The 15,781-nt window shown below is 53.9% G+C and overlaps 1 protein-coding gene across 6 annotated transcripts; it reads right to left on the reverse strand.

Moving 5' to 3' along the window:
- Positions 1-28: 28 nt before the first annotated feature.
- SKIC8 (SKI8 subunit of superkiller complex) lies at positions 29-15,358 on the reverse strand. Of its 6 annotated transcripts, none has more exons than XM_082734409.1 (11): positions 15,260-15,358; positions 12,545-12,594; positions 11,747-11,774; positions 10,091-10,196; positions 9,540-9,712; positions 4,207-4,355; positions 3,975-4,068; positions 3,079-3,172; positions 1,602-1,694; positions 831-909; positions 29-272 (listed from the first exon to the last, which is right to left on the reverse strand). In XM_082734409.1, the coding sequence occupies exons 2-11, from the start codon at positions 12,554-12,556 to the stop codon at positions 183-185; spliced, it is 918 nt and encodes a 305-aa protein (XP_082590535.1). In that variant the 5' UTR covers positions 12,557-12,594; positions 15,260-15,358; the 3' UTR covers positions 29-182. The 6 variants fall into 6 exon arrangements, with proteins under 6 accessions (XP_082590535.1, XP_082590539.1, XP_082590536.1 ...); XM_082734413.1 differs by having other exon boundaries at positions 29-301; positions 801-909; positions 15,260-15,356; XM_082734410.1 differs by having other exon boundaries at positions 15,192-15,296.
- Positions 15,359-15,781: the final 423 nt, after the last annotated feature.

Below are 15,781 nucleotides of genomic sequence, written 5' to 3' on the forward strand. Positions count from 1 at the left end.
CTGAAAAAGCCCGTTCACGAACACGGTGTTTGTGTTATGAACACTTTATGTTCGAGCATGAACAGCATTTCTAATAGAACATGAAAAGACTGATCTGTATCTACAAAATTTAGGTTTCTGCTCCAATAAATGCTAGAAAGGAAAGGAATGTCGTGATGTACACACCAGTCTGAGAGTGGCGTTTACACAGGGCAATCGTAGACGTGGATTTCCTGGTCATCGCCCACGGACACAATTTTTGAGCCATTTCCATTGTATTTTACTCCCCAGACCTGTAAACCAAAAATAAAAGTTGTAATGCCTGTATCCTTTTTTAAAAATTAAAAAAAAATTTTATTTATTTAACCGAGATCACAAGCAAGCAGAGAGGCAGGCAAAGAGATAGAGAGGGAAGCAGGCTCCCTGCTGAGTAGAGAACCGGACACAGGGGCTCGATCCCAGGACCCTGAGATCATGACCTGAGCCAAAGGCAGACTCCTAACTGACTGAGCCACCAGGTGCCCCAGAGCAACAGGCACTTCTGAGGAAGGCCCTTCCCGAGCCGGCCAGGGCAGGCGGCACCAGGAGGAGGGCTCCTGGCGTGCTCCGGGCACCAGCACTGGACGGCCACGCGGCTGGCGCTGTGTGTTCTGGCCCCCGAAAGGACATCACACCTCACAGCTCTCCAGGCCGACAGCGCAGACGGTGCACGCAGGACGCTGGCTGTCGGACCATCCACGCAGGGAGAGCAGCCCAGCAGCAGGCCGGGAACGGGGACGGCTGTCAGCGGCAGCGCTCAGACAACGCCAGCCATCAAAGACAAAGGAATGCGAATTTGAACTCTGCCGTACCTGATCCTGGTGGTCGAAGAAGGTGTGCACACACGTTCTCGTTCCGACGTCCCAAACTTTCACACTTTTGTCGGATGAACTATGTGCAGAAGGGAACATTAGTATCAGAACAGTCTGTAGTCTGGTTTTAAGTTGGATTAATCTGACCAGAAACTCCACCCTCCTTTGCTCATCTACACTCTGCCCACCTGTGTGCCCCCTGGCCAGCAGGGGCCCCAGGGAGCTCTGGGTGCTGGCCTCTCTGGTGGCTTTTACTATGCACGGAGCGGCCACGTCCCTCAAGTTCTCATCTGCCCAGTCCTTATCCCTGGGTTCCCATCAGGAGCCTCAGACACGTGAGCCTGTTTCCAGGTCGGTGGGGGTGGGGCTGGGAAAGCCCCCACTGAAGGCTACTTCTAAAGTCTAAAGGAAGAGGCTTCTGTAGCTGTGCGACGCTCACTAGAAGCTGGCCGTCTTCGGCCTTAGCGACACAGGCTCCAAAGGCACGACTTTTGCACACAGAGGTATGCAGCGTACGTGCCTACCGGACCGCAGAGATCCCTAAGGTCCCTACATGTGGAAGCCTAGATTTATAAGAAAACACTCAAAGTTGAACTGTTCCAAAGAATCCATCTTTGTTCTGGTGAAACCCCAACCACCGAAAAAACCAATGCAGAAAACAAAGTCTACCTGAATAACAAAGAGTCAGACCATCTTCAAATCTTAAGGCAATACATGAAAGATGACCTTCACCTTCTTAGCATGTAAGAAGCTGCTGAGAATCGCACGTACCTGGAAACGAAGTGTGTGTCATCGGGACAAAAGGCAACGTTCAGCACCCACGACGCGTGGCCGCTCAGTGTGCCGGCCAGATTGGCATGTTGTCTGCAACGGAGAGCGTCAGACAAAACGGACATCACAGAATGTGTGACCTGCCCCACGGCAGAGAGTAGGGCGCGAGGCAAGACCACTGCCGAGATGGGGAAAGCGAAGCAGCAGGGCAAGCTGGCAGACTCCAAGCCCGCCGCGCTGCCGGTACCCTCTCCACGCGGAGCCAGAGCTCCCGTCCCTGGAGCTGGCCACACTCATTCCTTAGAACAGAGGGAGCTCGGAGAGGCCATTTTTAATCGAGTCGAGAACAAGGCAGGTCTAACGACAAAAGGCATTTTTAGTTCCACATAAGCGCAAGCCCGACAGCAGGGGCGGGAGGGCAACCCTGTGGCCCGACTGAGGTGAAGGTCCTTGGGCAGCACAGAGCGCACTACAGAGGGTCGGAGGGGAGGTGGCCTCAGAGGAACCCGCCTCCGGCTGGGCTTGTCCTCTACACTTTGGGGACACTCGTCCCCCTTAGTCAGGAGGCCAGAACTATAGCTATGATGGATTCATGTGCAGAGTCGGGCACTGAAGTGTAGGCCACAGCGGCCTGGGGCTCTGGGACCCACGAGCCGGCACAGCTGGGCAGGGGCACCCCTCCCGAGCCACAGCACCCAGCCAGCTCTTGCTCGCTGCCCTGCTGACCACCTCCTGTCCTCAGTGTCCCCACTCCCTGCGCAGACCCTGGGAAAGCCCTCACAGGCCCACAGGATGGTGTGCACATGGATAGTCAGGACTGGGGCAATCCCGGTGCCCACTCCCCACGCGGGCACGGACAAGCGGGCCGTGTGTACCTGCGGCACCAGGAGGCCACATTTGGGAGGCTTGAACCGGAGGCATGCCTGGTACTGAGTCAAAGGGCCAAGGACACAGTCAATCCCCTTCCAGGGGAGGCTTGACTGGGGAAGCCCAGGAGGAAGGGGCCTTGCACAGGCTTACAACCAAAGATGGCTATGACCTGAAGAGAATGACCCCTTGCTCCTACACCGGCAGCCAAAACCACCCACAAAGAGCCTCCTTCATCTAGACCTGCAGTGAGGTGGCCGGTGAACTGACAGCCACCCTGGCAGCGCAGAGGACGGCCTGCGGGAGGGCCATGTTTTTGCCATCACCCTGGGCCCACGACCACCTGTGGTTCCACCTACACGGTTCCATCCTACACGGCTGACTGCCCTGACGGAACTTAAAATCCATGAGGCCCACAAGAGATGGAAAGGCTGGAAACAGGCAGGAAGTACTGATCCTAGCGGGCAGCCATGACATTCCAAGTTCAAGGACAGGGATGTGGAAGGGGGAGCGATGCCTAGACCCTGCACACAAGGCCCTGCCAAACCCGGGGCTCCTCCAAGCAGTGGAAGACAGGAAGGGCACTGGTCCTGGGTGCACGGGAACTCACACGTCATAGATCTTGATGTAGCCGTCGTCGGAAGCGGTGACAAGGAGCTGAGAGTCCGGGGAGAAGGTCAGGGAGCGGATGGGCATAGCGTGGCCTGGAATTCACAAAGCCTATGTTCATGTGGCAAATCGTGCGCTCCCCACCGACAGTGTCCCTAATAACGAGCCTCTGTCAGAGACGCAGGGAATGACTGCATGGACCCCTCCTCCCAGTGTTCTAGAAATATCCACACAACCCAGGCCCCTCCTCCAGGAGCCATTTCTCCTCGGTTCCCTTCCCTCACGAGCTGGACCTTAGCACACACCGCTTGGGAGAAACTCCTCTGCTATAGACACGGACAAACAAGGAAATACACGGTCTGATCTGCACGGATGCACAACAGGGTGCTGTTTCCTACACGTCCTGTGCTGTCGGGTAAGCAGTAAACTGAGGAGGCAATGCATTCACTGGGTCAGAATTCACACCAGCAGGAAGAGGGCAGAGTGGGAGACACCCCCCTACCCACGCTCTGAGGCCGGGCGGCAGGCCCCTGGGGTGGGCCTGGCTGTCATCCACCTTCAAATTTCCTAATCATAAAGTTCTGTAGCGAGGATCAGGATGGAGAGGAAGCACTCCTCCTCCTCCTCCTCCTCTCCTCAGGCTAAGCCACATTAACACATGAAAAGATAAGCCCCTTCACAGGAACCTGCTCTTTGCACCAGGACACCCCCACCCCCACCTCCCCCACCCCCATTATAAGGAGATGACAAAACTCTTGGAGGCATTTCAGATTTCTGACTGAGATCACAGTTTTGCAAATCTAAAGCTCATTTGTCATTTAGCAGCATTTTACTAAAAGACTGACTTGTCCTTTGTGACCTGATAGCCCAGTCTGCACAAAATGAAACGAGCTGTACCTTCCAGCGTGTGCAGGAGCTTTCCAGTTGCAATATCAAAAATGTTGATGATCCCGTCTATGGCTCCACTGGCCAGGTACTTCCCATCCGGGCTCTGTGCAGAGAACGTGTGGAGGACATCTGAGACCCCGTGCGGTCAGGCCACCCCCCCACCCCCGACCCCTGCCCCCAGCACAAGGCTGACAGCGCACACAGCAGGGCCCCGAGACAAAAGACCGCTGTGTTTCCTTACATATGCAATACTAAGAATGAATTTTCCTCTTGTGTCCAAAGAATATTCCTTTTTCCCACTTTCCACACCAAAAATGTTCACTTTCCCCACATGGGTTCCTGTGGCCAGATACTGGGAATCAGGAGAAAAGGCCAAAGTCCAGGCATCCACTAAATAGAAAAAAGGGGGAAAAAATACAGTGAGAAAAGGTGCGACCTTAATTTTTAAGACTTAAAGTTTTATCAAAAGATGATTTTTTAAAAATTAGAAACAATGTCCTGACTCAAAAACCTATGTGTAAAGATGCTAATCCTTTACCAATTTAGTTTAAGGACTTAAATTTTCAATAAAAATATGACAATACCAAGTGTTAACAGGATATGGAAAAACCAAAATCCTCACATAGGGGTGGGAACATAAAACAGTGCAGCCGCTCCGAAAAACGGGTAAACAGTTTTCCTCTTTTAAAACTTTCCTCTTTTAAAACTCATCAGGACACATGCCCTCATCCCCCCATGGCCTCCCTGGGGACAAGCAGTGTGTTCTCTGGAGCTGAGAATATTGTTTCTTGGTCTGCCTGTTTGCCCCCTTTGCTTGTTTACTTTGTTTCTTAGATTTCACACATCAGTGAGACCGTGTGATAACTCTTGCTCTGACTGACTTAGTTCACGCAGTACAGCACTCTCCAGTTCCGTCCATGCTCTTGTAATGTAAGTGTTCATCCTTTCCGATGGCTGAGTTAATACTCCATCACATACATACACCACATCTTCTTAATCCGTTCATCTGTCGACGGACATCTGGGCTCTTTCCAGTTTGGCTGTTGTGGACATTGCTGCTGTAAACATTGGGGTGCGTGTATGCCTTCGAATTACTATTTTTGTATACTTTAGGGTAAATATCCAATAGTGCGATTCCTGGGTCGTAAGGTAGCTCTATTTTCAACTTTTTGGGGAACCTCCATGCTGTTTTCCAGAGTGGCTGCACCAGCTTGCATTCCCACCAACAGTGCAGGAGGGTTCCCCTTTCTCCGCATCCTCGCCAGCATCTGTCATTTCCTGACTTGTTAATTTTAGACATTCTGACTGGTGTGAGGTGATATCTCATTGTGGTTTTGATTTGTATTTCCCTGATGCCGAGTGATATGGAGCACTTTTTCATGTGTCTGTTGGCCATCTGGATGTCTTCTTTGCAGAAATGTCTGTTCATATCCTCTGCCCATTTCTTGATTGGATTCTTTGTTCTTTGGGTGTTGAGTTTGGTAAGTTCTTTATAGATTCTGGACACTAGCCCTTTATCTGGTATGTCATTTGCAAATATCTTCTCCCATTCTGTCAGTTGTCTTTTGGTTTTGTTGACTGTTTCCTTTGCTATGCAAAAGCTTTTGATCTTGATGAAGTCCCAACAGTTCATTTTTGCCCTTGCTTCCCTTGCCATTGGTCTTCCTAGGAAGACACTGCTGTGGCTGAGGTCAGAGAGGTTGCTGCCTGTGTTCTCTTCAAGGATTTTGATGGATTCCTGCCTTACATTGAGGTCCTTCATCCATTTTGAGTCTATTTTTGTGTGTGATGTAAGGAAATGGTCCAGTGTCATGCTTCTGCATGTGGCTGTCCAATTTTCCCAACACCACTTATTGAAGAGACTATCTTTTTCCCATTGGACATTCTTTCCTGCTTTGTCAAAGATTGGTTGACCATAGAGTTGAGGGTCTATTTCTGGGCTCTATGTTCTGTTCCACTGATCTATGTGTCTGTTTTTGGGCTAGTACCACACTGTCTTGATGATGACAGTTTTGTACTAGAGCTTGAAGTCCGCAATTGTGATGCCACCAACTATGGCTTTTCAACATTTCTTCGGTGATTTCTGGTTCCACACAAATTTTTGGATGATTTGTTCCAGCTCTGTGAGGAACACTGATGGTATTTTGACAGGGATTGCATTGACTGTGTAGATAACTCTGGACAGAATAGACACTTTAACAATTTTGTTCTTCTAATCTGTGAGCATGGAACATTTTTCCATTTCTTTGTGCCTTCCTCAGTTTCTTCATCAGTGTTTTATAGTTTCCAGAGTACAGATCCTTTACCTCTTTGGTTAGGTTGGTGCAGAGGTATCTTACTGATTAGGGTGTGATTGTAAATGGGATTGTTTTCTTAACAGTCTGACAGTTTCTTAAATGAAAACAAACTTAAGAAACACCTTGCAAGTCCATCCCTGGGTGTGTACCCAAAATGAAAATGCGCGTCCACACAGACTTGGGCACAGACGTTCACAGCACTATGGTGTCTACACAGTAGGAACCACGTAGTAAGTAGAAGAATTGCTAGAGACTAAGTAGAAAGAATGCACGTGTTCAAGAGGTGGGTTGCAGAACAAAACAGACAGGAGGGAGCGCTCACAGCTGCAGCGTGGACATACACAGTCCCGCCAACACTGACACGTGGATGGAGAGCAGATCGGGGGCTGCCTGAGCCGAGGGCAGAGCGTGGACACTCTCTCCTCGGACATGAGGGGGCTTCCCGAGGCCTGCAACTACGGTGGTGCCCACACAACCTGCGACCAAAACTCACTGAACACTTACAACGGGCAAACCTTACAGTGCACAGAAGCGAAAGCTCCCCTCACTGGAGCTGGAAATAAATGGAGACGTACTACCCCGAACGCTCCCCAGGTGAACTCTAATATGACCAATTATTTACCACAGATTAACAAGGACTGGAAAGAGGCACTATTGTTTTTAGAAAAATCACCTGTTTCTCAGTTACACGGCAAAACCCAGCTCTATTCGTGTCATCTGGATCGGTCAAGCAGCGTCGCAGTGCGGCTCGGCCCGATGGAGGGGTCTCCAGACTCCTGCGCCGCTGGGGCAAGCCACGTGCTCTAGAATTCTAGAACACACCACTGTTTCCTGGGCTGCTCAGAACCTCTTCGGAGGCCATCCCAAAGCGCTCTAGGGGCCTCTGGGATCAGGGCCAAGGCCACGGAGCCATCCTGTTGCCCACTGCCTGCCTGTCCCATTAGCCATATGCACTCTTGTAGGGGAACACGCCCCGAGTCTTGCCACCCTGCCCCGACAGGACAGTGCTTGCCAGATCAAAGGGAAAACAGAGAACGTCTCCCTCCCAAGACACTGTCCTCATTCCCGGGAAGGGCTCACACAGGACAGCCCCTTCCCAGCCTGTGGGACTGAAGAGAGGCCACTGCCAACGACACACGGCAGACAGCAGGTCCCAGCACGCCCCAGCACAGTCGGGTCAGCACCGTCTCCCAAGGTGTCTTTAACAAGTCTCTTGCAAACTTCAACACACGTATTCAAAGGAGTAATAAATAATTTAGCTCTATCACTTTTCTCATGAAATGTTTTGTTTGTTTTAAAAAGGAGATTGACTCCATGAATTCCTTGCAGTTTAATAAAATAACATTCCTAATTATTCTCCCATTTCCCCACTAGCTGGTTTACAATGGAGAACTTTTCACGTCACACACCCTAATGCTCGGAATTCAGGGCGTTTTTGTCCCACACGCTAAGACTCCTGCTACTTGCACGACAGAAACTTGATGCAGTCCCCAAGCTGCACCTCACCACCGGGTCAGCTCTCCACTCACGGGTGTGCTGCCCGTCTGACGGCACAGACGCCCTTCCTGAGCGCCGGGGAGCTTGGCTGCTGTGCCCACGAGGCCCTCCCCTGCGTCACGGCCTTCCACTGCGTCCTCTGTTCCTTCCTCGGGATCGGGGGTGTTCTCTTTCCCTTCTCCCTGCTGCTCGTGGTGACCCACATCCCCCGTGCACATTCTGACGACGGCCGGTGTCCCTGCGCTCAGGACCCGAGCAGTGTGAGCTTCGGGCTCAGCCGCTCTTCAGCTGTCGACAGCAGCACCTGCTCTCACTACCCCAGTACCTGCTCTGTAATGACCAGACTCTTGTCCAAAGAGAAAGGACATCCGACCCCTTGTTGACTCTCTGTACCTGTTCCTTTCCACAAGCACTTGCCAACATGGAACCGACACCGGATGTTCAGGGCACTGTTGGGGACAGCAAGCTGGGTGCAGACCGGTCCTCTTCGCTGGAAGCGCTCCAGTGCTCCTCTCAACTGCAGTGTGCCCAGGGCCTCAGAGCCCTGCAGTGACCTCAGCGACATGGGTCTGGGAAGGCTTAGGTGCCCAATGTAAAAAGGCAGCAAGAGAGCTGCCTTTTCCTCCTCTCCCCGACTCTGTGTCTTCGTAGACTTTGGGGGCTGGTCTGGGGCCCCAAGTCCTCAGAGAGTGACGTCAGCAGGTGGGGATACAGGTGAAGACCATCGTCTGGGGAGTCAGCGTCTGGGTAGCTTTTGCCAGACTTACCACCCCACACACCCTGAAAACAGTGCCTGAGTGGATACAAAAGAGGGCCTAGGCATGCATATTCTTTAAAAATCTCCAGCAGTAATAATCGTAGACAGAAGTATTGCCTCCAAGGGGAAACACACTGTTTCTTGACAGCCTCGCTTCCCTGTGAACCGCGGGGCTATTACCCTTTTCAGTGTAGTGGCTACGGAGCATCACCGGTGGGAGGCCAACCCACTGGGGACTCCGATCAAGAGGACCATGTTGAGGAAACCCCTAAGCACCTTCTGTGTTACCCATCCACGCAGGGGCACCACAGAGGCAGGCGGCTCTCAAGGGCTTGCCGCCTATCCCAGCAGGACAGCCTCTGGCGGAGAATGCGATGCAGTCATTCGCAGGGGGATCAAAGGCTCCCAGGAAGCCTGAGATGTCGTGTTGCTCGTTCCACATTAATGCAGCCCACCGAAATCATGAACTCCTATTACTCCAGACATGCAGCAGGCTGAGAGACAAGATTCTGCTGTCTTACGGTCGGTGAAAAAAAATGCTACTCTACAAGTGTCCTATCTGTCAAATGCTGGGAATCAGGCCCTGTAATCATGATGAGCAGAGAGGACCACGATACGGTTCTAGAAGGACACAGCACCTTACATTCGAGACGTCTATCAGTCACTGCAAGTAACAAATCAGAATATGGCAAACCGCAGCTCTGGCCCATCTGAATTCCGGTCTACAAACCCAAACTGGCAATTCTAAAATTGAAAGCCTCCGAAAACCGTTGAGTTTTTCAACAGGTTTAGCACCAAAAGTTACCTGGCAGTAAAACCTGACCCACACAGACCTACAAAGCCCCCGCTTAGCTGCTGAGACTCTGCTGGTTGGAGGACTGCCGCCACCCTACCAAAGGCAGTACCGAACACACAGTCCGTGCACCACGTTACCCCGCAACCAAACACTCCCGACCTGTCGGACTTCTGTCCCTAGAGGTCTGGAAAGGGACAGTGAGAGGTTACCTTCCCTAAGAGTCTTACCAGGTCCTGCATCTATAGACTTTATCTGTTTGCCGTTCTCCAAGTCCCAGAGGCGGATGTGCGCATCAAGTGAACTGGATGCGGCAATGGGCAGTGTGTGGCTGATGTCCACAGACACCACACCCAGCTGGTGTCCCTCCAGGCTCCACTGTAGGTCCAGCCTCTCATCAGACCTTCGGTGGGGGACAGAGAGATGGGTTTCTTCACACACAACGCGCTGCACCAGCATCTGAAATCCTGGGCCCCCGTGACCCACCCCTGCTCCCATCACCCGCGGTCTGTGAAATGCAGAATCAGAGAGAACCCACAAGCACAGAACACCGAAGTCAGCCAGGTTTTAACTGTGGGACTTTTTTTTTCTCTTAAACTACAGGCCTTTATACTACATAAGAGGAAAACAAATGAGAAAAAACTGGCTGTCTTCTTAGACCACCACACTGCTCCTGCTTCCTTACCTGGACTACACTTAACACTTTCCTGATCGCAGCTCGGAGTCCAGAAGAAAAACCCTAAACCCCAGTCTTCGAGGCTGTTGGGAAGAGGGTGCTCACCATTTCCAGACCTTCACCAGGTCATCCAGGGATCCCGTGACCACTGTCTCAGAATTTTCTTTCTTGTTTGTCCCCCAGGCGACTGACCAAATGGCATCATCATGGGCTAGAACGGAAAGCACCTCATGTAAAAATCTGCACGCAGTGTCTACACTTCCTGGGCTCCAGGGAAGCTGAAATGCTGCTCCAACAGTTATGAGTTCACTCCGCTGGTGAACCGGGCACCTGGCTCACTGTCTGGCCCAGTGCTTTCCATCCTGCTTTTCTTTCAACAGTAGAGGCAGGCGCGCGTGCCCCAGGGAGAGAGGGAGTTCTGGAATAACCCGAGTCTTTCCCACTTTAGCCTGCTTCCCCTGTGCCTCAGTCTGCAATGCCATCACCTGGTTAAAACCAGGCAAACCAGCAAGATCTCCCCAGCCTCCCTTCCCCAAAAAAGACGGAAAGTTGATAAGACTCGTTCTCTTAGGGACGCTTGGGAACCACCAGGCAGTTCAAAAGCGAATAGCACGGTCTGAAAATACGTATCTCCACACTTGATTTGATTAGTCTTTTGTCACAAATGTCTACAGTGCTTGATGAGTCCGCTACTACATTTTTAAATTAAATATTATCTCAATTAATCACAACAACCCTATGAAGTAGGTACCATTAACACCCTCATTTTACAGACAATCATTTTACAGAATCAGAGGCTTAGAGAAGCCAAGTAACTCACGCGAAGTCAAAAGCTAAGGAGAACTGGGGTTCAAAGCCAAGCTCTTTAAGAACTGAAGTCCACCGTAAATGCGGAGGCCTCACCGTGGGGTCCGCAGACCTGGCGCAGGTCCACACACGTGGCAAGGGCACGTGTAGGCTCTATTCATGCCGCGTAGCAACAGTCGAGGACCAGCTTCCCCAGCTGTGACTACTGGCACCAAGCGGCTGTGACTCACGCGCAGCACCGTGGCTCCAAGGACGATGCCCACCAGAGCCACACCCACCAGCGCGCCACGGGGACGGCACGAGCTGCCGGCCGGGGTGCCGACTGGCACGCCTGACTACCAGTTAACCCTCTGAGCTAACCTGGAAGAAAGCTTCTGGCTTAAACTTCAGACTACCTAAATGGCGGCTGCTCAGACTGCAAGAGCTTTCAGGCAGTCCCACAAACGCCCCCAAGCTCTGCACAGCTCTTCCAGGTGTGAAGAAATGAGGCTCACATGAAGCCCTGTGCCCCTGGCAAGCTGCACCCCGAGACGGGACGGCCCCCAGCCCTCCCCACGCTGCTGCGTCCCCTACTTTCAGTAAGGTCATGGTTGCTGCGGGAGCCCCTGCCCTTGTCTGAGCGGGGGAGCTGTTGTGAAGACCCCAGGGCAAGTGCTGAGGCTCTAATGTTTCCCTCTTTCACCCTGGTAGCTGGGAAGCTCGAGCGGCATCTTCCTCAGGCGGGAAAACACCCCTCAGCCCGGAGTGTCTCTCATGTGACTCCTGCTTTTTCTTTCCAGTTAGTTGTTTGGGGCTTCTGCCGCAGTGTGCTTGGAAGTATCTGTTTTCAGCCGCGTCTGCTGATTCTTCCGCAAAGTGAGGACAGCCCACTTTGGGGACAGCCCCTCAGGTCAGCATACCCGAAACACCACGATGCAGAGTTCTCACAGGTGAATCTGCTGGCAGGCTGCTTACCTTGCTCTTGCTTGAAGAGAATGCTGTACTAAAAAAGAACGGACGCCTCATCAAACCAGGGGTCAGATTCAGAGTAGCCCATCCCCTCCCTGAAACACCCCCTGGCACCCACCTCACCCCCCATCCCCAGTGCGTGAGCGACTCCCCCGTCCTCGCCCTGCCCATCCTGCAAGCTCCCTGAGTCCTTCTCACCCAAGACTTGCAGAGCTGACCGCACCAGGAGAAAACCAGTCCTTACAGAAACTGTCCTCTCTCCCCCATCCCGAGGGGACAGATCAATTCTGTGCATCCCCTGGCGGGATCACAGGAGGCTCTGCATCCAGCTTCTGGCCCAAGTTCTGTAGTTGTATGAACAAACAGCCTGCCTAACCTGTTCCCATTGTCCCTAATCTTACTGCAAAGATCTCTCCCTTTCTGATTTTTGTTTTCTTCTTGTTTTTGAATATAAGCTTGCTTTTTTTTTTTTTTTTTTTAAATTAAGTAAGCTCTATGCCCAATGTGGGGCTTGAACTCACGCCTTTGAGATCAGGAGTCACGCACTCTAGTGACCGAGCCGCCAGGCGCCCCTGAGAACAAATTCTTTTCCTCAGTCCCTCCGTCAACCTGGAGAAGACTTAGACAGCCTCCTCCAGTGCGTGCTGTGCCGCACCTAACCCTCCGGAGACTAGGTACCCAGCGTCCCCCAGCACTCCCGAGCAGAGCAGGAATGAGATGATGGTCTCCTGCGAAGACACCCAGACCTCATACTGGCCTCCAACCTGCCAGGGAGACCAGCTGCTGTTCTGTGCCAGGCCTTACCTGGTTGGTCATTTCCTTAACTGAGGATGAAGGCTACAGGCCAGACGGTTCTGTGGAAACATCAGGACTTCAGTGAGCGGTGTCGTCAGGACGGAGAGGGATACAGAAGGTCCCCTTATCAAGAAAACAAGGCAACCCTCTGCCGGAGCACAGGTCGGCCCCAGCGGTCCCGTTCACAAGCCCTATAGGGCAGCAAGGTCTCCTTTCTCTCTTGGAGCCCAGGGACTCAACTTACACCTACCCCATGCCACGTGTTCCTCTCCCCAAATCTAACTATCGGGAGGCACCCGTCTGCACCCCTTGCTGCTCTTCAAAGAGACAAAACCACAGGTCCTTTTAATTGCAAATATTATTTAGTCAAAACTCAAGAAGCAAGTATGTGGGAGCAAAGTGGTTATAGTCTCTGAAGGGATCTCAGCCAAATACGCCCACGAGAGCCAACAGGCACGTGAATGAGACATGCATGTCCCGGGCTCTTCAAGGACTGGGCTCAGCTAAACACAAACTTCCTTTAAGAACAGAGGTAGAGGGCGCCTGGGTGGCTCAGTGGGTTAAGCCGCTGCCTTCGGCTCAGGTCATGATCCCAGGGTCCTGGGATTGAGCCCCGCATCGGGCTCTCTGCTCAGCAGGGAGCCTCTTCCCTCTCTCTCTGCCTGCCTCTCTGCCTGCTTGTGATCTGTCTGTCAAATAAATAAATACAATCTAAAAATAAATCGATAAATAAAACCTTAAAAAAAAAAAAAAGAACAGTCGTATCTTCTCAGGCCGTAAGAGTTCTTTGTACTTCGTGTGTGTGCCCTAGCCCTCCAGTCGCCTTGTCAAGCCTGTAAACCCCTTCTCAGGATTTCGTAAATGTACAGGACTACAAAAGAACCAATGCTTGTTACTCGAGGCTCTTTTTGTTGAAGTCACCAGGAACACCAAACTAGCGCGTACGGACCCCACTGCTCCAGGAGAAATACTGGGGCAGGGTCCCAACCAACACAGCACTTCCTAAGCCTAACCGAAGCTGACTGCACACACGCATCTCTCCGTAGGCCCCTCACAGGAGGTGCACTGAGGAACACAAACTTTCGCACCGCGTTTGGAGACGATTTTAACGGTGATACTGCAAACAAAAAGCACAAAAACTCATGACACCAAATAGACCAGAAAAAGGACCCTTGTTTACAAGAGAAGTTACACAAGAAGGCAGGGCGTCCCCTTGTTCTGCTGCAGCTGACAATGTGTCAAGGGACCCCAAGTTTTCGCCACCGTGCACATATCCGTGCGAGACCACGACAGCGCCGCGAGTGTGATTTGGGGCCACAGGTACATTTCAGCTGTAGGCAAACCTGCCGATACGGAGCCCGAGACTAAGGAAGACCAACCGCACCCCAAAGTAAAACGCCACCAAAATGTGAAAGTTAAATTTGTGAAGCTGCGTTTTGATACCTACAGAACAGGGCCTGGCAGCGAGTCTCAGTGCTACCCTGCTTTCACGGGGTGCTGCACTCACGCAGTCTCCCGAGACGCAGACGCAGCTGTGACTTCTGTCGCTGACAAAGTCACGCTGTCAACACCGGGTCTGCTGCCCGTACTCGCGACTGGAGGAAATGCTGAATTTCCGCTGGACATTAGGGAACCTGGAAGTGCAGTTCTTCTCAGCCACATTCATGCCCCCCAATTCCCTCCAGGGAGCGAAGAGACCACACAACGAAGGCACGCAGGTTCAGGTTTCTTGCTTTAAATCTGCAAACCCCAAAAGGCCACCACGGAGACTTTCCAAGGATAAGGGGAAAAAACACTTCTGAATAACCCGTCTGTGAAGATCTCCATCAAGGTGGCAGGGTTAGCTCATCTGCGACCCAAGACCAGGGCAGGGAGGGCAGGGAGGAGCTCGCAACAGGGCTGCGGCCCCCTTCCAGTCCGGATCTGTACTGGGCAGCAGAGGAACCCAGCGGGGAGCAGGAAGGCTGGCAGGGAGCGGCCTCCTCAAACCAAGGCTTGGGTCCACGCGAGCTCACGCACCAGCTCTCTGAACCGCCCACCCCCACTCTGCGGGCACCCCTGCGGGCGCCTCCACCCTCCGCACGACCTCACAGCTCAAGGAGGCCTCCCCGGGATCGCAGGAACGGTACACGGTGCACACACGCTAGAGCACAGGTGACCAGGCGACGTCACCCCCCGACAAGTGATTTCCGAGCTGAAGACCCCAGAGTCCTCCTCCTCCACCCTTTCCGTACGGAAGTCTCCCCACTCTCCCCAGCCGAAGTCATCGCTCGCTCCTCACGGCTTCCGAAGAGCGCCACACGCGCCCTATTACCCAGGCGGGTCAGGAAGCCCCAGGACCGCAAGTCCGGAGAACCCGGCCCGTGCTTGCCCCTGTCCGGCGACGGGAAGCTCGCTTCCGAGGAAGGCAGCGCGGCCGACCACCGGGAAACTTCCATTTACCGTCAGAGGCCTCTCCCGCGGAGACGCCGGCCCCCGCCCCGCCGCTGCCCAGGGCCTCCTCCGGCCAGACGCGACCCCTTCTCCCCCTCTCGGGCCCCGCGCCCCCGCAGGAAGCCAGGGCGAGGGGACGCCCAGGAGCCCCCGCCAGGCCCGCCGCCCGGAGCATCCCGGAGCACACCAGCTTGGAGGCCGCCTCCGGCGCACCCTCGCTCACCCGCCCTCCGGCCGGTCCGCCGGGGCCCCACAGACCGCCATCCCCAACGTCCACGCGCGTCAACTCACCGCCGTCCTGCCGGCTGCACGGTCGCCGCGCTTGTGACGCGCGGCTCGCGGCGACAGCGTCGCGCAGCGATGAGCTACGACGCGGGGGCGGGGCATCTCGCAGCCCCCGCCCTGCTCCCGGGCGCAGGCGCGCGCCGCAGCGCCCCCTACCGCCTCGGCGCCACGCGGCCCCCAGCGCCGCTGCAGGTTTCCCCTTCCGCACCTGCAGGCTCTAGGCTTCTGCTCCCTTGGGTGTGGCCTCCGACCCTCCGCGTCCCTGGGGTGGAGGGCGACGGGGGCCGCCCCTCCCTGCTGGAGTGTCCCCCGCAGGGGTGGAGGGAGATGGGGGCCGCCCCTCCCGCAGGAGTGACCCCTGCAGGGGTGGAGGGCGTCGGGGGCCGCCCCTCCCTGCTGGAGTGTCCCCCGCAGGGGTGGAGGGAGACGGGGCCGCCCCTCCCTGCTGGAGTGTCCCCCCCACCTCGGGGGTGGAGGGAGATGGGGGCCGTCCCTCCCGCAGGAGTGACCCCTGCAGGGGTGGAGGGA

Source organism: Mustela nivalis (genome assembly GCF_964662115.1).
Source record: "Mustela nivalis genome assembly, chromosome: 6".
Classification (NCBI taxonomy): Eukaryota; Metazoa; Chordata; class Mammalia; order Carnivora; family Mustelidae; genus Mustela; species Mustela nivalis.

Coding starts and splice junctions, on each gene's coding strand:
- SKIC8 (XM_082734409.1), bottom strand. Junction 3,173..3,974: donor GCTCCTGCACACGCTGGAAG/GTACAGCTCGTT, acceptor TGTGAATTCCAG/GCCACGCTATGCCCATCCGC. Junction 910..1,601: donor GACACACACTTCGTTTCCAG/GTACGTGCGATT, acceptor TTCTGCACATAG/TTCATCCGACAAAAGTGTGA.